This window comes from Furipterus horrens, unplaced genomic scaffold (assembly GCF_987537825.1).
Source record: "Furipterus horrens unplaced genomic scaffold, mFurHor1.1.pri manual_scaffold_4, whole genome shotgun sequence".
Classification (NCBI taxonomy): Eukaryota; Metazoa; Chordata; class Mammalia; order Chiroptera; family Furipteridae; genus Furipterus; species Furipterus horrens.
In genome coordinates this window covers 199,654,841-199,676,038 of record NW_028327174.1, presented here as the reverse complement: position 1 = coordinate 199,676,038, position 21,198 = coordinate 199,654,841, and the positions used below count along the sequence as shown (strand labels likewise).

The following is a 21,198-nucleotide window of genomic DNA, read 5'->3' as shown; positions in this document are numbered from 1 at the left end:
TTAATTACTGACTTGAGGTGTTGATTTTATGGGTAGGCTTTCTATGGTACATTTGAAATTTGTTCAAGTTTTTTTTTTTTTAAGTACTATTCAAATGAACTTCACAGTGACTGCCTGTGAACGTAGCTCTGGCAGGCTCAGACCTGCTGTCCCCATCTGTCCCAGCCACCTGTTCTGGTTCTCACCAGCTCAGGCGGTCAGTAACCAAGCCGAGTCCACACCCCAGCCCCCTCACTTGGATCTGCCCGAGCTGATCCACACCCAGGCGGCCCACCCACAATTGCGCCCTCGTGCGTTTCACTGGCCACTCCCCCCCACTGCCACAGGGGCCCTCCCAGCCGATGGACCCCGTGGATCCTGCCAGGCTAAGTGGCCCCAAAAGGACTCACAGCCCCCGCCAGGCTGCCCTCAACCCTTGCCCTCCTGGAACCTCCACCAGCTGCACCCCAGAGTGGGCCCCCAGCCCTGGCCCTGGAAGTAAAGGGCCACACGTGCACCCAGCACAGCATGGCAACTTGGAAGGAAACCCTTTAAATCCTTTATTTGACTTGAGGTTAATGCACAGATGCTCTACCGTACAAAAGTTGAAAGCTGCAACAGATCAAGTGCCAGAGGCAGTGCATGGACGTGTAAACAGAGACAAAATGAAAATGCCACTTGTGTGTGATCTGGGAGCAAATCAGAGTGGGCTGGGCCCAGGCCCAAGACTACATTCACAGCGCAGGGTTAAGTGCAAATGAACGGAATGTTGGGATGGAGGAGCGCCACCCCAGGGCCTGACCCCCCCAGAAGCTGCGGGGTTTGGAGTCAGAACCGAGGTTAGTGCACACCCGTCCTCCAGTCCAGTGAGTGCAGGACAGTGGGGGAAGATGCGGGGCACGTGGGGCACACGGGGGGTGGGGGGATTCCAGGAGGAAGGTGGGCTCACTGATGATGGGATGTGCCCAGCATCTCCCTCCCCCAGCTCCCTCCAGACCTAAATGGTCCCGGACCCCTTTGCCATTCAGGGAAGAGGGGCCCCGCCTGAGGAGCCAGTCCCCCAAATCCAGAGAATGGAGACCCAGGAGAAGGGTATTCTCTTGCAGGTCTCTCAGCCTGGACAGGGGCAGGACCTCAAAATAAAGTGTTAAGGCAATAAATAAAACATCCCAGCTCAGGTGAAAACACCGTAAGGGAAGTGAGTCTGCAGGGCTGACAGAAGCCCCGTGATGCGGGGACAAATGACAAGTGCTGACTGCCCCACCCCCCACCCCCGCAGGACCAGCAGGGAGGCGGGCCCTGCGCTGCTGAGCATTTGTGCCTTCAGCTGAAGGCTAACACCTTCTGATATCCCCCAACATGGTCCTGGGGACCCTCAGACCCCTCGCTCCCCTGGCCACCACCAGTGGCAGCACAGGTGACAGGCCTGAGGTAGCTCCTGGTCAGAGCCTCCAGCTCAGCGCCTAGCACTACCCAGGGAGTTCCGGGCTCACAGAGGGAGGCAGGTGGGCGCGGGAGGACCAGCTCCGCCTCCGGTCTTTGGTGGTGGCAGAAGTGGGAGGGGCAATGACAGACTTTAGCAGGGAGAGGGAATGTCGGGGGACAATGCCCCAGTTTGGTGCTTAGATCTGTCACGGGCCTGGCCTCCACCCAGATGTGAGCAGGAGGAAAGCAGGCCCCTCTGTCCCACCTCCTGACGGTCTGAGCCTGCTGCCACCACGGTGCCCACAGCCCCGCCCTCCCAGTCCAAGGCCCCCGCCCTCCCTCTGCGGCGTAGCAAACTCGCTCAGGGTGCTGGGGGGGTCGCCAGGACTGGCCAGCCATGTGCCTGGGCTCTGAGGCCCTTCAGCCCAGGTTCCTGCCAGCTCAAGACATCGGCGACCTTCGCCACAGAGCCCTGCATGCCCGCCTTTCACCGCCATCTCCCAGCCCGCTCGTCGGCAGCCCTGGCGCGGGGGACACTTCTGGGGTCCCACACCCCGCCCAGGGCACTCCAGCTCTGCCTGCCCTAGTTCCCCTTAGCACACCCTCCTCTCCCTCTCTACCTCCTTCTCCCTCAGGCCCCACTGGCCACTAGTCCAGCCTCCGCTTCCCCAGGGACAGCCGAAGGCAGTCAGGGGGCCTCTGGGGGCTCCACCCCTCTCCAAGGAAGTTTGTCCCCCAGGCCTTAGGGATTCCTAGGTAAGGGGGGGCGGGACAACGTCAGGGGCACCTGCCCGTGGCGACCACAGCTGGGGTTCTGCTGCCCATGGCCACAGACAACCAGGCCCCTGGGTGCCAACCCAAAGGAGGAAGGACGCGCCTCCTCTCTGCCATCACCCACGTGGATGAGGCCCCGGCGGACACCCCTCCCCAGCCTGCACCCGCCACTACTGCAGCTCTTCCAGGGGACCGTTCTCTCGGGGCAGCACACCGTTCAGGCTGACGCTGCTGGCCACCGGCGTCCCCAGGTAGCCGAGCAGGATCTCGCTGCGGCGCCGGGACAGCTGCAGGATGTCGTGCGCCAGCGCCGGCACCGAGGTGTAGCGCACATTGTCCAGGTCGAACATGTCCCTCAGGTACTGCACGATCTGGTCCTGGGGTACAGGGCTGGCATGAGGCCTGGGCTGATGCCCCTGCCCACCACTGAGGGCCTCCAGAGCCCCGAGAACACCCCCAGGGCTTGCTCAGACCCCCGGGGCCAGGCTCCCCGTGGGAGGGGCAGCACAAGCTCTGCAGGCACCCGCCGGCCCTTTCTGGGAAAGCAGGCCCAGGCTCTCGCTCCACTCCTGGTCCCTCCAGGCCTCCGATCCCAGGGCCCAGGGCAGCCGCCACAGCGCTCCCTGCTTACCTTGAAGAAAGCACAGACTTCAGCGAGCTGGGGCTTGGGTCCGAGGAAGCCAAAGGCCAGGACAGGGCTAACGTGCTCCGATACGGAGTAGAAGTGGGAGATGAAGCCGTCAGGCACCTGTCGGGGGGCAGTGAGGGTGAGGCTGGGACCCTGGGGTCTTCTTAAGAGCTGGGCTTTAGAGGGAGACCGGGCTCATTCACATCCTCGCCAGGTGACCCTGGGCAGGTTACTAGGGAAGGCCATGTTCTCACTTCTACAGAATGGGGGTAACCTCAGGGCTGCTGTGAGGGCTGCCCAAGGAGGGGCCCGGGGAGGGCTCGGCACAGGAGGTGCCCGGAGTGTGCGGGGCAGCAGCTGGTATCAGCTGGGCAGCAGAGCTGGGCTGGCGAAGGGGAACAATGGATTGCAGCCCAGACAGTGCAGTCAGCGCCGCCTGGGAGTGCAGATAACAGCACCCCAATGGCAGACGGGGGCCACTCTGCCTGCTCCCAGGGCACCCCGCCCCCACTCAGATGCCTCTCCCAAGCCAGCTGCCATGCCCGTGCCTCTGCCCTTCCCCCTCTTCTGATTTCCTCAACATTTCCCGACGTCCTCCTCTGCTAGGCCCTGGGGTGAGATGAAGGTGCTCCTGGTCAAGGGAGAGGTACCGGCAGGACAGGTGGCCAGTGCTGACAGAGGCCAAAAGGTGCAGCCAGGCCTGGGGGATCAGAAAGGCCTCCCTGCACCAGCTCCATTCTTCTGCCCACCCTGCCCTGTCCCGCCCCGACCAGGGGCCAGCTGAGCTGGGTGCTACCCCTAGAGCCCCGCCGCAGCATCGGCAGGGCCCCTGTCGGGTCACTCACCATCAGCAGCCTCCTCTTGGCTTTGAGGACCGACCAGCAAGCAGTGGCCAGGGCCTAAGTCAAAGATGGGACCCAATGGGTGCCAGAATAAGAGGCCGGGCCCGCAGCCCCAGCCCATCCCCCAGCCCGGGACCGAGCCCTTGCCCCTGCAGGAAGATGGGGCTTGGTGCCTGAGCGCTGCTGGTTTCCTCCCCACAAGCAGGAATGAGATACACCTAAATCCTGAAGCTTGACTCTAACGCTTCCCCCTGCGGGCCCCTGGACTAGCCACTGAGCATCTCTGGGCCTCAGTTTCCTGATCTATAGAAAGGCCATGAGCCAGCACCCCATGTCCCCCAGTGGTTGTGGGGTCCACAGCGACCACCTGGAAACTGCCTGTGAGGACCAGCCCCGCCCTCTGCAGACCGCCCGTGCCGCCTGTCCCGGCTTCCCGAGTGGCACGCTCGCCCTGCGGGGCCTGCGCTCGGTGCGCCTGTGCTGCGCCTCTTTTCTCCCATATTTTAACTGGACTTCCTAGGATGCAGTAAAACTGAGTAGCGTTAACGCCAGCACAGAACGGCAGGATTAAACAAGTTTAACCATAGCACGGGAGGAAAACGCACAGGACAGGAGCGTTATGGTGTTGCTGAGGAGAGCAATGGGGACCCTGGGAAGCTCCTCCAGGGCAGAGGGGCAGGGAGCCTGCGCAGCGGGGTGACTGCCATCTGATCGGCACGCAAAGCCGGGGAGGGAGGGAACCAGGGGCCCAGGCCGAGGAGTGGGGTCAGCCACCCACCGTCTCCTTGAAGCTGTCTGACAGCCAGCGATTCCTCAGGACGGCGAGCACTGAGGACGGGGGGCTCTCCAGGTCCTCGAAGGCGTCCATGAGGATGAAGTCCAGCACGATGTCAAAGAAGCTCATGCACACCACCTGTGAGAGGCAGGCTGCTCTAAGGCCAGGGTCGCCGTCCAGAAGCGGAGACTGAGGCCAGAGGAGCAAGGGCGTGAGGGGGCCACATGAGTGAACAGATACATCTCTGCTTTGCAATGGGGTGCAGCAGGGGCCATCTCTCTCACGGCCTGGGCCTAGGGCAGGGCAGAAACGGGGGACTTACAGCAGTGATGGAGCCATCACAGACCCTGAGTCAAGGGAGAGCTCAGCACAGGCACCCCCTCCCTGCCCAGGGTCTCAGGTACTCAGCACAGGCCAACTCACCCCTCGGCCCTCCAGCTCCAGCCGAGTGGTAGCCCAGGTCTCCGGCCGCAGGGCATAGCTCAGCATCTCCTCGTAGCTCTCCAGGAAGCCTTTGGGGCTCTGCAGGGAGAAGCACAGTCTGTTCTAGTCATGGGAGAAGCCCCCAGGCCCAAAGATCTGTGGGGACAGGCTGGCCCGTAGAAGGGGACATGCCAAGGCAGGGCCAGGGTCGATCCCTGAGCAGCAGGCACTGAGAAAACGAGGCCGGAAGGGTTCCCTGCCCACCACGGGGTGCCTCTGCAGAGACCAGGACGTTTCCAGAACAGATCCAACGCCAGGCGCCCAGCAACATCTCAGACCAGCCCCCTCCTGAGCACCCGCTGCCTTCCAGATGTGCACATGCTGCAGTGGGAGCTCCCTTCGGAAGGAGGGGTGAGGACACGAGGCCGAGGCAGCAGCCAAAGATGCAAATCGCTATGCTCTCGAGCCTCACTGGTGAAACGGGAGAAGCTACAGCCCCACCTGTAGGGCTTTTCTGGGGGAGTCACTGAGCTCCTGCACGTAACACAATCAGTCCACTGCCCGGACCTCAGCAGTAAACAGGACAGGAGCCGGCTGCTGCTGGCACCGAGGCTGCCGGCCCCCAGGATGAATCCTTCACTCTGGCACCGGGAGGTTTAGCTGGGACACAATGGGCAGGCGTAGATGAGCATGTACGGACAGAGAAAGCTGGTACGCGCCACGGACCAATCTAATATGGATCGACTCATCTAAGCCGCGCCGTTCTATGAAGGACATCCTGGTTTTATGTCTACTTTACAGAAGAATACTGAGGTTTCGGGAGGTCAGTGATGTGTCCAAGAGCCAGGCAGGGTGGAGCTGACACCAAAGAGGATGGACACGCTGACGCTACCTATACAGAACCTTGGGCAGAGGTGGCACCGGAGCAACGGCCAACAAAACGTGAACAGGGCGGGCTGGAGCCCACTGGGTAGCGAGGAGAACAAGGCAACCACAAGCAGGACGTGGAGTGAGGGGGCCATGCTGGGCTCTCGAGCCCGATGGGAAGTCAAGGGAAGCCGCCCTAGGGACTGCATGGACTGGCACGGAAACATGAATGAGACACACCCACGCACAGCAATGTAAGGCTGCACGACAGTCCATGGTGCACAACCCGAGCCCCGGAAACTAAATAACAAGTTCAAGGGTTTCAGTCCATGGACGTGAGTTGGACGGACGTCAGACTATGGGCAGTGGCTCAGCCTGGCAGGTGGGATTCAGGGAGACCTTCTATGGTTTGCACTTCAGAGTCGGTGAATTTCGTAGAGCTGTGTTATACTGTAATCACCGGGAGTCGGGCAGATCCACAGTTTCCAAAATTAGCACAGGAAAAACCCCCGAGCCTTTCCCAGCGCCCCCACAGGATAAAGTCAAAGTTCTCCAGCTTGATTTCAGGTAGGGCTTTTCTTTCTTTCTTTCTTTCTTTTTTTCCACAAAACCAAATAAAAGTTAAAAATAAAACAGAACAAGGTGAGGGGGGGAGAAAACCTGAGAACCCCACCCCCAGCTACCTTCTCAGCCTTCGTCATTAGGCCCGTCACCATCTGCCGGCCGACATCCCCAAAGAAAAGCTGGTTACTCCGGTCTTCCAGAAGGCCCTAAGGAAGTAGAGGGGCGGGGTGGAGAGTGAGCTGCCCAGCTGGCAGCGCCCCCCAGACATGAAGAGGGCAGTCCAATGTGTTAAGCAGGTGACCCATCTGCACAGAGGGGCCAGGTGCGGGAACAGGCCCCGCAGGAGACCTGCCTGCCCCGTCCCCAACTCCATCCTCCCAGGCACCCCGCTCCACACCTACCTCGAACGCCTGCCGCACACAATGCAGCTTGGCCAGAAAGTCCTGGTCACTGTAGCAGCCCAGCAGCTCTGTCCTGAGGGAAAGCACATAGTCATGCGACCTGGGCCCCATTCAGCGATGCCCCGTGGGGCTCTGGGTAGAACCCCAGGTGGCCCTGCCTTGGCCTGGTAGTTTGACCTTGGGCAGGTGTCTGCCCCTTCTAGGCCTCGGTCTCCCCAAAACCAAAGGAAAGTCTGACTGATGCTCTCTGAGGATATGTCAGCCTCAATAACCCTGGGCACAGCTTGAGCAGGTCTGGTCACTGGGAGTTGGACTGACCTTGGCCTCCCTTAGGTCCCAATTAGCAAAGGACAGAAATGGCCAACTGCTCCAGTGGCAGAAAGCCAGGGCAGGGCTGCCGCCCACCTGGGCCTGGCTACCCTTTATCCAGACCACCAGGGCTTCAACTGGGGCTTTGCACCATTTCAGTCAGTGACCTTCAAACACACAGAACTTAAATCTGAGGTCATGCCCAAAAGCCAAGTTATGAGTTTCATATTATACAGAAAAGTTCATTTAAGATGAATTAGAAACCTAAATATACCACAGGTTTGTATCAGGACATGGGGCTGAGGAATAAGGCCCACTGTGTTTCTGTGGCTGGATCCCTCTGAGATCTTAGAACAAGCATGAAATACTGTTATTTTTATTAATGAATTGTATTAATTTGTTGTTAATTCCAGACCTGCCTATCTCGGTACTCGGGGCATCCTCGGCCCCCTCCTTGGTGGGCGGGTGCCAGCCCATCATGGCCCTCAGCGAGCCTAGCCGGCTGAGGCTTCACCCAAGGCCGCTAGCTTGCCTGGCCTCCTCCAGGGGGACGGGGCCTGCCCCAGCCGCCCGCTGCTCCTGCCCCCGGCCCTACACGCCCACCTGAGTGTCCGGCAGAGCACCTTCCCCTCCTTCACCAGCTGCAGAGCCTCCTCGTAGGCGGCGGCGGGCCTGGAGAGTGGGATCGGGTAGTCTCCGACCTGCAAGGACTCAAAGAGCTGGGGAGGTGCAGAGGAAGAGGAGGGGCACGTCAAAGTCCGTGTCAGCAGCATCGCAGCGGGTGGGGACCCGTGCCCAGCGGACAGCAAAGGGGCCAACCTCTCAGAGGGGACATCTGAAGGAGCACTGGCCCGAGAGGCAGAAGACCTAGGTTCAAGTCCAGCTCTGGCCCTCAGTGTCCCCATCTTCCTGAAGGAACCTGAGCCTACGTCCTCCTACCCCAGGCCAAGACAGCTGGGCCATAGCAGGAGACTAATGCCAAGCAACGGGCATGCGGCAGAGAGGGGAGAGGTCAGTGTGGGCTGGAGCTGGTGGAGGCGGAGACCCCTGCGCTCACCCCCAGGACCTATGACCCCTGGCTTCTCAGGCCTCTGTGTCCCCAGAAACTGCGTGGAGTCCTCAGGGAGCAGCACTTGGTGACTTCCAAATTCTGCTCCCATGGGAGGGAATGCCTGCACTTTCCCACGACCACGCTCAGCCCAGGGTTGCAGAGGCCCGGCCTTCACTCCGCCCATCCCCGTGTCCGTCCACACACCCCGCGTCACCTCGGTGGCAGAGAAGAAGGAGTCCTCCGAGGTCAGGCTGTCTTCATCATCTGCCCGCAGACGCAGGGAGCCCTCAGTCAGGGGCAGCATGAGGGTCCGCTCTGGGAAGAGCAAGAAGAGAAAGGCTGGGCTGAGGCTCCGGAGACCCCGAGTGGGATGCACGCATTCAGCCTGGAACACCCGATTCTGGCGGGTGACGCTGACAAGCACCAAGCTCCTATTGACCGAGCGCTCATGCGTGAGGACCCGGGGCTCATCGCCTCCACTGAATGGCCTCCTTCGATCCTAAGACATCCTTGCAAGTGGGCATAGTCAGGTGTGGAAACAAGGCTGCTGAGGGCACCTGCCCACGGCCACACAGCTGGACCGTGAGTCCTGGTGGGCCCTGGGCTCTTCAGGGGCAGGCTCCATTGTGCTGTGTGGCCCTGGGCAAGTCGCGTCCCCTCTCTGACAAGCTGAAGCTTAACCACTGATACCAAAGGGCGTGAGGGAGCCCACGGGCCACTCACTCAGGGTTCCCGTCCTCACCCACCCGAGGGCTGAGAGGGCCTGGGCCTTCACAGGCCCCTTGGGAAGGCCTGAGGAACAGATAAGCAGAGCCCACACCCTGAAAGCCCACCAGCCTTCTCTGCCCCATGGGAGGCCAGAGGGAGCGGGGCCTCTGATAGCCAAAGCTGCTCCGGGAGAGGCTGTGGGCAAGTGCGGGGCGCCAGCCAGCCCTCGCCGGGCCTGTGTCACCACTGTGCAGGGTCTGACCCCCAGCAGCCACCAGGACAACATTGCTGTTGGCTGCTTAACTTCATTCTCCCAGGGGCCTCCCTTTACCCCAATGGGGCAGGGTGATGGCAGGACTCATGTCCTTGGCCCTTTGGCCTGCTCTGGGCTAATCTTGGGAGCCAGCCCCTCCACCCACCCAGTGCCAGCAGGAAAAGACTCAAACCAAAGGCTTGAACAAGCCCGAGGCCTGCTCCCAAGGGGACAGGGCCAGGGGCTCCCCAGGGCCTCACCCCAGCTCTGCTCCTGCCTGCCACACATCGGGGAGCACCTCTGTGCCCCCGGAGACCCCAGTTTCCCCCTCTGTGCACTAGATCAGTGGAGGTCTGAGGGGCCTGGGGATTCCAGGTTGCCCGATGCACTGAGGGAGTCACGGTCCGGCGCTCTCGCTGCCTCCCCACCTCCACCTGCGCCCACCCCCCTGCAGCTGCGAGGGGCCCAGCTCACCCAGGTCCAGCAGCATGCTGTCGGACGGGAACGTGGACCCGAACTCCTCCTGCAGGTGGTAGGCCCGGTGCAGCAGGGACTCCAGCTTCTCTGCAAACTCCCTCCGCTGTGACTCTGGCTGTGGTGAAAACAGTGACCATCAACCCCGGCCCTGCAAGCTCCCATGCCAACGGCCCCATCCCTCACCAAGGACGGGGGGTCCCAGCCGCTGGGGGGAGAGGAGCGGGCTCTGAGACCCTGTAGCGAGATCACAGGTCTCAACAGGAGCTGCCTAATACAGGAGCCACCAGCCACACGTGGCCAGCGAGCCCCTGAAATGTGGTCAGTTGCAACCGAGGTGTGTCAGAAGTGCAGATACACACTGGGTCTCAAACACGCCCCACGTGAACAAGCAGGTGAGTATGTAAATGATCTCGGCGCTCGTTCAAGCTGATTATGGGTTGAAATGATAATATTTTGGTATACTAGCTTACATAAATTATATTACTAAAATTAGTTCACCCATTTCCTTCTGTTTTCCAATGTTGTCTCTAGAAACTTTTCAACGAGATGTGTGGCCCCCTAGGGGCAGCGCTGTCCTGCCCCAAGCGGACCTGGAGTCAGACGCTACCCCCACCATTTCCCAGTTGTGTGACCTGGAGCGAAACACATGCCCATTCGGAGCCTCAGTTTCCCTATCTGTCACTGAGTTAAGAGGGTCTACTTCATGGGACTGTAGGGTAAACATGAAGGCGCTAAGGTATGCAAAACGCTGGCCCATGGTGACAGCCAGCGAGAGTCGGCCATCATAATACTTACCGTACCTGCCGCTGTCACTACACTACGAGAGCAGTCAGCGGCCCAGGAAGAGCTGTGTACAGCGCCTGGTGAAACGCAGCTGCCTCAGCCCGTGACATCCTCCACATCCTCGCTGCCCTCAGCCTCCAGGCCAGGGCACGGGAAGACGAGGTCACTGCTCCTCTGACCCCAGGCTCTTCTGGGCCAAGAGGCCAGGCACGGGCAGGCCCAGCTGTTTCCACAGAGGCCGCCAGATCCTGCACTTGCATGTAACTAGACCCTGGGGAGGAGACAAGGGCCAACTCTGGCCTGAGCCCACTGGGGAGAAAGAGCCGGAAGAGCTCAGAGGGGACAGTAATGACGGAAGTGGCTGCCTTTCACTAAGCACCTGCCGTGGACCAGGCACCTCACAGTTCAGCCTCCTGGTATCCCTCAGAGGCAGATATTATTATGACCCCATTTCACAGAGGAAACTCAAGGAGATTGAGTGGCCGAGTCCACCATTGAGAGCCTGAAGAGCTGGGATTCGACCCCAGGTCATGGGACCCCAGACCCCCTGGCCACTTTGCTGAGTTCTCCCACAGGGTCAGACCCTGCTCCACGTGGCCCAAGCCTCACAGCTTTGGCTGAGATCTGCCAGCTCTGTCTCTGTGAAGTGACCCTGGGTTAGGGAATGGATTCTTAGCTATGACACCAAAAGCACCAATGACAAAAGAGAAAATAGAGATCGTGAATTTCATCATAATTAAAAATTTCTGTGTTCCGAGGGACACCATCATGAAAGTACAAAGACAACCCACGGAACGAGGAGATATTTGCCATATCTCTGGAGGTGGACTGGTATCTAGACTATCTAAAGAACTCTTACAACTCATGAATAAAAAGACAAATAAATGACTTAAAAGCAAAGGACCTGAGTAGAGATTTCCCCAAATGAGATATACAGATGGTAGCCCTGGCTGGTGTGGCTCAGTGGATTGAGCGCCGGCCCACGGACCAGAGGCCGGTTTGATTCCCGGTCAGGGCACAGGCCTGGGCTGTGGGCCCAATCCCCCATTGGGAGCATGTGCAAGGCAACCAATCGATGTCACACATCAATGTTTCTCTCCCTCTCTTACTCCCTCTCTTAAAAGAAATAAATAAAATATTTTAAAAATGTATCTAAAGATATACAAATGGACAAAGAGCACAAATGGACAAAGAGCACAAGAAAAGATGCTCAACATCATCAGCTATCAGGGAAATGCAAACCAAAACCACAATAATACCATTTCACACCCACAAAAATGGCTGGGATCAGGAAGTCAGATAATAAAAAAGTGTTGGCGAGGATGTGGGGAATTAGAGCCCCCGTGCCCTGCTGGTGAGGACGCAAAATGGTGTGGCTGCTTTGGAAAACAGCCCGGCCGTTCCGCACAGCGTTAGACGGAGAGTTCCCGTCGGACAGAGCCGTTCCGCTCCTGAGAACGCACCCAAGAGAATTCAAAATACATGTCTGTGCAAAAACTTATACTCAAGTACCCACAGCAGCATTATTCATAAAAGCCACAAAACGCAAACAACGCAAATGCCCAACGCAAACGGGTAAATAAAATGTGGTCTGTCCATACAACAGAGGATCAGTCAGGAAAAAACAGAAACAAAGCAGCGACCTATGTTACAACAGGGTGAACCTTGAAAGCATTGTTAGGTGAAAGGAGCCAGTCACAAAAGGCCACATGGTATATAATTTGAAGAAATACCCACAACAGGCAAATTGCCGGAGACAGAAAGTGGATTCGCGGTTGCCTAGTGACGGGGCTCTAAAATCGTGGTTGGGTGATATGATCCTACAATGTTGTGAATATGCTAAAATCCATTGAAGTCTACAATTTAAATTGGTGAATTTTATGGTAGGAGGATTATATTTCAATAAACTTGTTAAAAAATGTTTACACAGAAAGATGCCGAGAAGGGATATTCCATCTGGATGGCGGGTTCTGGACATCAACAATACCGACAACCAAGATCATTTATTGAGCACCTACTATGGGCCAGGATCACATGGTGGGCACTGCTATCCCCACAAGGGCACCAGCTCTCAGGGAGGTCAATGGCCTTTGTCCACATCACACAGATCAGAGCCTGAGCTCTTATTTCTCCCACTCTGTTATTTCTGTAGTTTTCACTACTTTTGTAAGGACTATTTAACTGTTTTCACAATAAGAAAAACAATGAAAGTTCTAAAATGTTAAGATGCAGTATTAGCCCTGACTGGTGTGGCTCAGTGGGTTGGGTGTTGTCCTGCAAACTGAAAGGTCACTGGTTCGATTCCCAATCAGGGAACATGCCTGGGTTTCGGGCCAGGTCCCTGATTGGGTGCATGAGGATGCAACTAATGGATGTTTCTCTCACACATCAATGTTTCTCTCCCTCTCTGTCTCCCTCCCTTCCCTTCTCTCTAAAAATAAATAAGTAAAATCTTTTTTAAAAAGATGCAGTATTAGCAATAAATCCAATTTTGGAAATAAAGCTCTCCCTGCTCTAACACACTCCACTGTCAGCCCCACGCAGAGGTGGCCTGAAGCAGCTGCACCCCGGGGTGCTGAAGGTGTTTTTGCACCCCAGGCATTTCCCAACCTTTGCTTCCCACAACTAGGCCATCACGCCTGTGTGACAGGTCTCTGAGCTAATGCCCCCACTGGGGCAGAGGGCACGACAACAACTTGTCACAGGCTGTGCCAGGCATGCCCCCATCCTGGAGCTGTGAACTCTTGTTTCCGGACTTCCAGCCAACGGAAGCACAGGTGGAGGAAAGGGGGGGTGTGTGTGAGGAAGGCAGAGAAACGTCCTCCCTTGTCCTGCCTCACCCCAGACCCCTGCTCCACCCTATCCCAAGTGGGGACGATCCCTGCGGATCAGCCCCTGCAAGACTCCAGCTTCCCGCTTCCAGGGGAGCTCTGGGCACCCCCCCTACGGCACTGGCACATCTCAGCTCCTCCCCCACCTGTGCAGCCCATCTCCTGGGCTGAAGTCGTTCCCATTTCCTGGCTAACCCCTGACTGACTCGCCAGATATTGTCAGACTGCTCCCCAAAGAGGTAACCCCCATTTGACCTCATTCCAGAAGAGCACAGGGGCTCATCATGGCTTAGTTTTTCATGTTTAATTTTTATTTATCGACTTTAGAAAGAGGAAGGGAGAGAGAGAGAAACACTGATCTGCTGCTCCCCTTATTTATCCACTCACTGGTTGATTCTTGTATGTGCTGACCAGGGATCAAACCCATAACCTTGGCGCATTGGGACGATGCTCTAACCAACTGAGCTACTAGGCCAGGACCTTTTTTTTTTTAAATACAGAAAAGTATGAAGAATAAAACAGAAACAGCCCACAACCTCAGCACTTACGCAAACCCCACCCATAAACACATGCTTGGAATGAGAAAAGGCAAACGGTAAAGAAAGGCCCTGAAAAGCACAGGGGAGTACAAGAAAAAGCCCTTTTCCACCTTTGCCTGCAGACCCTCTCCTCGCAGATCACGGTTAACAATTTCCCGTGCACCTGTCAGAGGAAAGGAAAAATACACGCACATACCAACAGGTACCCAGAGGCACACCGGTACATGGATGTATCTTTTTAAACACACACACGGACCACACTACACACATTCTACACCTTGCTTTTTTCACTTAATAATATTGTACAGAGATAGCAGCCTATCAGCTCACATAACCTCCCCCGGCCTTTTAATGGCTGCGTAGTATTCCAGATCCCTGCTGATGGGCAGTTACATAGTCTCTAGTTTTTCCATTATCACAAAATAACACTTCAGTGAATGTCCATCCTAGGATACACATTTGGGGTGCTTTTCACAAACATGTTTTGTTTTAGCTTTTCTCTTTATTTCTCATTCCTAATGTTGAAATAAAGGTTCACTCTAGAAAACTTGGACAATGCCCCCCCAAAAGTACAAAGACAAGATAAGACAAAGGCAGTGTAACCCAGTCAACTACGCACACCACCCGTTTCCCCCATCCCGCGGGAGTATACGGTCGGGGCCATGGTGTGAGCATCGCTGTGCTTTACAGCCTAGTCGCCAAGTGCCAGGCACGCGCTCGGCACATCACGTGAACGTTTTACTTGGTTGGCCCGACATCCTGGTTGGGGGAAACTTCCATTCGTGGGGCTAAGTGACGGGCTGGCAGGAGGCGGGGCTGCTGGGCTGCCCAGCGACCCTCTCCACGGCCAGGGGTAGGACCACCTACCTCAGACAGTGCCTCGGACGCAGTCTCGGGGTTCCGGAGGCTGCCCCCCGGTACCGGGGTGTCGCCGCTGTCCCCCTGCTGCCCCGCACTCAGCGCCTGCTCCCATTTTTGCAGAGCCTCCTCGAACAGCTCCATGCCTGAGCACGGGCCAGAGAGAAGGGAGAGTCAGGCCCCCAGCAGAAGGACAGCAGCTTGGCCCCACATGGCGTTACTGGAGAGGGCCCCAATGGACAAGAATGAGCAGGGCTTTGCGGGTGGGGGACTGATCGCTTTTTTTTTTTTTTTTTTAATTCTCACCCGAGGATACGTTTATTGATTGTAGGGAGAGAGAAGAGAGGAAGAGGAAGAGAGAGACACAAACATGGATGTGAGAGAGAAACATGATCAGATGCCTCCCATACGCACCCTGAGTGACTAGGGACTGAACCTGCAACCTAGGCACGTGCCCTGACCGGGAATCCAACCCGCCACCTTTTTGTGTGCAGGACATGCTCCAACCAACCGAGCCACCCAGCCAGGGCTCTGGTCACTTTTTTGATTAGCTTACAGGCCTTCATTCAGATCAGATTTGTTCCTAGAGGCTGTTCCCTATCCAGAAATGGCTGGAAACCACTGAATGGAGGTTTGGGCATGGGGAGGGGGAAGGGGGTGCAAAGCAGCACCTAGAGAAGTGTCCTGGGCCTGCCTGGCCTGGACTCCCAGGAGCCCATTCCCCACCGCCCACCCCAGGAGAGCGCGAGGCCCCCCCCGGCCCGTACCTTGCATATAGAGACTCTCGGCATTGCCGTCGCTGGCGGTCACAGACTCCTCCATCCCTCTGGCATCCCATGGTCCCGAGCACGCAGCCCCGGGGCTGGATGAGTTCACCACCACCATCTGGGCACCAAGCAGCGCAAAAACCCAAGGCAAGGGGCGAGAACTTCCAGACCCTCTGCAGGAGCCGAGCCTCCCCCACCGCCTGACCATGAGCCACACGGGCTTTGTCTCCAGATAACATCCCTGGAGCTGGCCCTGAGCCGAGGTGAAGCCCTCAGCAAAATCTGGTCCCCCGCGCCTAGCACCTGACCACACCTCACAGGAACTGCTGAGGCAGGAGGAAACTCGGAGGCTAACACCCAACCCAGGGCCCTGCAGCCCCCTACAAAACCCACCCAGGGCCCACTCCCTGCTCAGGGCCCCACTACCAGCCAGAGGAGGAAGACTGGGGGATCACCCAGCACATCCGGGTTGGCCAGGGCCCACTGTCACCCTCTCCCCTCCCCCACAGCAGCAGCCACCTGCCCTGACACCTCGTGGGTTCCTCCAGGACAAGAGCCATCTCTTGCTTGCCCCTGGGCCCCCAGGGCAGGCGTGGCTTGGGGCTCACGAATAACTAATGAGTAAATAAGCCGAAGTCGTGCCCCAGGGAAAAGAACCCCTTTGTCTTATTTATCTGTGCGTCCTCAGGTCCTCAGCGCCTAGCAGAGCCCGGGCACACAGCAGGTGCTCGCTGGATGTCCCACGGATGAATGAGTGAGTGAACCAGCTAAGTCTTCCCCAAGAGGCCATAGTGCCCCTTCTGCGCCTGTCCTCCCTTCTCCCACCAGTGCCTGGCACCCAGTGACCGTGTCTAACAGCTGCTGGCGGGACGATGAGGGAAAGAGCGTGTGCGTGTGTACACGCATGAAGGGAGGGATGAACATGAACAAATGAATGGAAGACTGAATAAACTCTCCTCTCCCATCTTCCGACCAGTCCATAAGCCCCGAGAGCCGAGACTGAACCTGACTTGGTAGCTGGGGACGGAGCCCTGAGGCCACGGCAGGCACCCCCCGCTGCCCCCCTGTCCTCACCGAGGCCAGGCTGTGGGAGGAGCCCGAGTGCTTGCTGGGCTCAATGGAGGAGATGCCACTCAGGGTGTCGTTGCTCTTGCTGCTGGGGCTCTGTACCCTCCGGCTGGAGTAGCCTGTGAGGAGCAGGAGAGCAGGGGTCGTGCAGGCTTCCCACCCAGCCTTTGTGCAGGCCGCTCCCCGCTCCGGGCTGCCCTCCCCTCCTCCTCATCTGGAGCCTGTCCTGCCCTTCGAAGCCAGGGTGGCTGCAGAGCACCCCAAGCCAGGCACTTAGCAAGAGTGCTGGGCCAGTGCCACTCACTGCCTTGTCCCTGTCTCTGGCACAGGGCCTGAGGTGCAGCTACTTCCCACCTTTTTTTAATTTATTTTTTCTTAACTTGATTTTAGAGACAGAGGAGAAAGGAGAGAGACACATCGACCTGCTGCTCCACCCGCCCACGCGTTCATCGGGAGACTCCTGCCCATGCCCTGACCGGGTACCGAACCCACAAGCCTGGCGTTATCGGGACGGCGCTTCAACCAGCCGAGCTACTCGGCCGGAGCCCTGCCAGCCTTCTTCTTACCGAGCTTGCCCTGTGTTGTTGATTGAGTGACTGATTTGGAATTCTCCTCCTTCCAAAAAGGATTCAAGGGAAGAACTTTTTAAGAAACACCGAAGATTTTTTTTTTAAGTGAGAGAAGTACAGAAAGGAAAATCAGGGGAAACCAGACAGGGGGCAGAATCAGCATTTCTTGGGTCCTGCTCTAAACAAATCTAAAAACTCTTTTTTTCCATTCTAAAGATAAAGCTTCCCCTTTGCGATGATAATTCACAATGGAAACTCGTTTTCACACAAGGACACAGTGCTCCCGAGGGTCCTCAGATAATGAGAACAACCGCCACCCAGTGGACACGTGGCGGGCCATGTTACCCACCAAATTCTTACAAGGATGCAGGGAAGGAGGTTCTACTGTAAATCCCGCTTCCCAGATGACAGGAACCTGTACACAGGATGTCAAGAGCCCCAAATCCCACAGTTAATAGGGGACTTGACTCCAGATCAGGCCCTTCCCCACCACCTCACACCTACCTTTCTTCACCGACGGGACCTTCCTGGCCATGAGGATGGGGATGGGCACAGAGCCCAGATGCTCGCCTCCCATCTCAGGGCCGACCTGCTTCTTCCTCCGCCTTCGCCTCTTCAGCTGGTGGGCAGCCAGGGCCAAGGCCACGGTCCCCAAGGCCGTGGCAAAGAGGACCTTCCGCAGGCCCGGTGTCAACCGCAGCTGTGAGAATGCAGACTGCGGGAGGAGGGGGAGACAGCCAGTTAGTTACAGCTCCCCAGGAGAGCGCCGAGGCAGGCAGAGCCGCCCCGGGGAGCACGAGGGAACAGCGGACACACACCGAGCACCTGGGGCGCATTTGCTGGCCAGAAAATGAGAGGCAAACACCTCCGGAGGGCGGACCTGGCCAGCCCCTCTGCGATGCGAACCACAGAGTCATAAAGAGAGGACTGGGGTGGCAAAACGGTGAAGCCAAGGAGATCGCATCCGGGGTCCAGCAGGGGCCGCTAACAGCGCCGGCCACGGTTCTAGCAGCCGCAGCGACTGAGCGCCTCTGCGGCGGGCCCCGCACCAGGGCTGCACCTGCGTTTCCTGTCTGGAGCCCTCGCTCCTCCAGGTGAGGAACCCGAGGCTCACGCGGGTAACAAACGTGCTCAAGGAGACAGAGAAACAGAAATTGAACCCGGTCTGCCAGCTGCGTTTCTCAATGACTCCTGGGAGCTGATGACATTCATTCCACACAACTGTCCCATCTGTACACGTCCCTGCTCCACCCCCACCCTCTGGCTGCTGGGCCGGGGGCCCCTCCAGCAGGGCTGCATCCCACTGGGTAGAGCTTCAGAAAAGTGTTAAGAGGCCTGGTCAGCATAGACATTTGAGGCTGGCAGGTAAAGACCAGGTTAGGGGCTCCAGACTCCTAACCCAGCCCTTCTTCCTCTGCTCAAAGGGGAGACACCAGACTCCTGGACCGAAATAATGAGGGCCCAGCTTTTCTGATGCAGAGTGGCTCAGAGTTTCAGGGACCGGGGTGGTTCAAGGGCAGACCACGACCCACCCAATTTTTACCTGCCCAAACGTTGTGTACAGGAATACAGGGATCTCAGCCACTGTCATGGCCAGGGCCTGGATCATGGACATGCCCTCAGTCCTCCGGAACGCCATGGCAGGACCAGCACCCAGGCAAGAACCACTGGGGCCAAGTGTTTCCAGGGAAAATGTCTTCAACTGGTTGTTGGCTGAGTCTCAGGCACCATCCACGGCCAGCAAAGACAGGAACGCGCATACCAGAGGGTCCCTCCACGGAGCTGAGAGAGAGATGACCAAGTCAGACACAAGGACATGTGCACACGAGCAGAGAAAAGGCACACAAGAGGGCCCCGGGGGATGAGGCAGGAGCAAAGCCTCCATCCGGAATGCCAGGCCTGACACCCCAGCCTTCAGCACCCACGAGCAGGAAGGCAACCGAATGCCCCACAGACCCTCTGCCCATCAGGAGCCCTGGGAGCAGAAGGCAGTGTGTCTGGCCCAAGAGCAGACCCAGGGACCGGGAGGTGGGCAGGTCACACTCAGACGCGATGGCCTTTTCCTGCTAAACAAAACCTCAGGCCTGTGAAGGGTCAGGCCCCTGCCTGAGAATCATTTCGATTTTTTCACCTCTCACAAAGCTAAGAATGTTTTACTTCCTGTGGCCTGTATTACGAAAACAGCAGGGTATTTCCTCAAATAATAATAGCCACTACACATCTGTGTATATTCTGTGCTGAGTTACTCCCATGTGTTATTTCACTGAATGATTACAATTCTGTAAAGTAGATGCTCTCTACCTGCCCCTCCACACCCTTGTCAATTTCCAGTGAGGAAACTGAGGCCCAGGCAGGCTGGCAGGAGTGCAAAGCTACACAGCTGGTATGAGGCAGAGTCAGAACTCGGGCCAAGGTTGCTCGGACTTGAGGCTCCATGCTCAGTGCAGCCCTTTTGCTAAATATGATGTGGAGCAGGAAGTGGCCAGCCCCAGAAGAACCAGACTCCAAGGACAACTTCCCCCTGGGAGAATTCTTCTGAGACCCTGCCAGGGTGGCCCACCGCCCATCCCAAGGCAGAGAACAAGTGTCTCAACCACAGAGAGCCCTGTCCCCCAGATCCGGCAGGGTGCTCCGCAACCACCAGCACCGCCTAGGCCAAGCATGCCTTCAAGGTCTCCCGGGGAGCCCACGCAGAAGCAATACACAGGCCAGGACAGACCCTGTCTGTTTGGGATGGTGGCCAAAGTCACTGGACCAGCACAAGAAACAGCTTATCCCCAGTGAGTGGGAAGGAAGGACGATGCTATCAGTCTAGTCCCAGAGCTGGGCTGTGTGTGAGGGGGTTGGTAGCGGAATGTTCTAGGGCTGAGGAAACTGACATGTCCAGGGTAGGAGGACATCCTGCCACGAGGCTGCTAACTGAGCTGGTCAGGGCCAGGGTTAATATCATAAGCCTCCCCTCATCGGCAGCTACTGCCCAAGCACTTACTGCCGGCCAGGCGTGGGGCAGCCTCTCCACAGAGGGCTTTGAGTCTCGTCACTCACAACTCTCACGACCTCCACTGTACAAAATAAGGAAACTGACGCTCTGAGCGGTAAGTGAACCGACGGAGGTCACTGGGTAAATGGCCAACCCGGGATGTGACCTCAGTTCTGGGGGATCCCAAGGCCATGGTGTCTCCCCTGAGCTGCCTGCTCCAACCGCCGCTTCTCCCTCCGTGCCCCCACCTGAAGGACTTCTGCGTCCCCAGGTAAGAAGCCCACGGGCAGAAATACAGATGAGCCTGAACGCGGGCTCCAGGAGTGAGACAGGGCTGGGAGGCCTGGCATGTGTCTGCAGGAAAAAAGCGCCAGATACAAGGTGACAAACACCCATCCCCAAACCTGCTTCACTCCAGATCCAGCCCAAACGTGCCCTATCCAACCCCCGGCACCACCCGGAGGGACGCCTCCACGATGATGAGCCCACGGCAATGTCCGCACCCCGTGGACACCGCTAATGCCATCCCCGCCTGGGCCATCACCTCTCCCCCCGCTATAACCTTGGGCAGGAACTTGCTCGTTCCACCCTCTTTATGGCACCTACACCCTGAGCCTGGAGGCCCACACTCTCCAACGGAGCACCTCCTCTCTTGCCCTGGGAGACGCCACGAACGACTCTGGCCTTAGCGGCCCTTTCCGCCTTGACCTCAGCAACGGCCCTGACCCAGGCACTCCCTGGAGACACCCTCTGCCCAGGCTCGGTTCACTCCTCCCCGACACCTCAGCAGTCCGACGCGGCCGGGATCGGGGCACGGCCACGCTGGACCTCAGCAATATCCCCGCCGTCTTCCGAACCTGCCCGTTCCATCCCTGACACCTCCTCGAGCAGCCCTAGTCAAGCTGCCTCCCCTCTGGCCCCGGCCTCCGGGATATCCTTGAGGGTCCTCCAAGTGCCCACTGGCACCGCCCACGGCCGGCGCACCTGCTCCTTCCATCCCGGGCACTTTCCCAGGTCTGCTCCGACCCCCACAACGTTCCAGGCTCCTCGCTGACCGGGTACCTTTCGTTCCACCTCTCGCGCCGCCCACGACCAGATACCTGCTCATTCCAACCCGGGCCCTTCTAGTCCGGCTGGGCCCGGACACCTGCGCTCGCACCCCGTCGCCCGCGCAAGCCCGGCTCCCGCCCGCTGCAAGCCTCAGTCCCGGACCCCGCCGCGCCGCCCGACCGCCCAGCGGGTTCAGCCCGGCCGCCACTCACCCGGGATCCCATAGCTGCGGAAGGGCAGCGTCTCCTTCCCCGGCGTCCGCGCAACCAACCCCTGG

General features: G+C 58.0%; 1 protein-coding gene across 1 annotated transcript; it reads right to left on the bottom strand.

Annotated features, from left to right (window-relative positions):
• Positions 1 to 515: 515 nt before the first annotated feature.
• On the bottom strand, positions 516 to 21,198 carry MIGA2 (mitoguardin 2). The gene is made up of 16 exons (XM_090274864.1): positions 21,134 to 21,198; positions 18,435 to 18,673; positions 17,396 to 17,606; positions 16,329 to 16,441; positions 15,255 to 15,372; positions 14,497 to 14,633; positions 9,474 to 9,591; positions 8,253 to 8,353; positions 7,591 to 7,706; positions 6,679 to 6,751; positions 6,397 to 6,483; positions 4,847 to 4,945; positions 4,427 to 4,561; positions 3,652 to 3,705; positions 2,810 to 2,926; positions 516 to 2,555 (listed from the first exon to the last, which is right to left on the bottom strand). Exons 2-16 carry the CDS (start codon positions 18,528 to 18,530, stop codon positions 2,349 to 2,351), a joined length of 1,782 nt encoding a protein of 593 aa, XP_090130990.1. The 5' UTR covers positions 18,531 to 18,673; positions 21,134 to 21,198; the 3' UTR covers positions 516 to 2,348.

What these genes read in the sequence shown, in the direction of transcription:
- MIGA2 (XM_090274864.1), bottom strand. Translation starts at nt 18,530, where the DNA reads ATGGCGTTCCGGAGGACTGAGGGCATGTCCATGATCCAGGCCCTGGCC. An exon ending in GTGTGCGGCAGGCGTTCGAG is followed by an intron (nt 6,484 to 6,678) that starts GTAGGTGTGGAG and finishes CTACTTCCTTAG; the next exon opens with GGCCTTCTGGAAGACCGGAG. An exon ending in TGGAGCTGGAGGGCCGAGGG is followed by an intron (nt 4,562 to 4,846) that starts GTGAGTTGGCCT and finishes TGCCTCTCACAG; the next exon opens with GTGGTGTGCATGAGCTTCTT.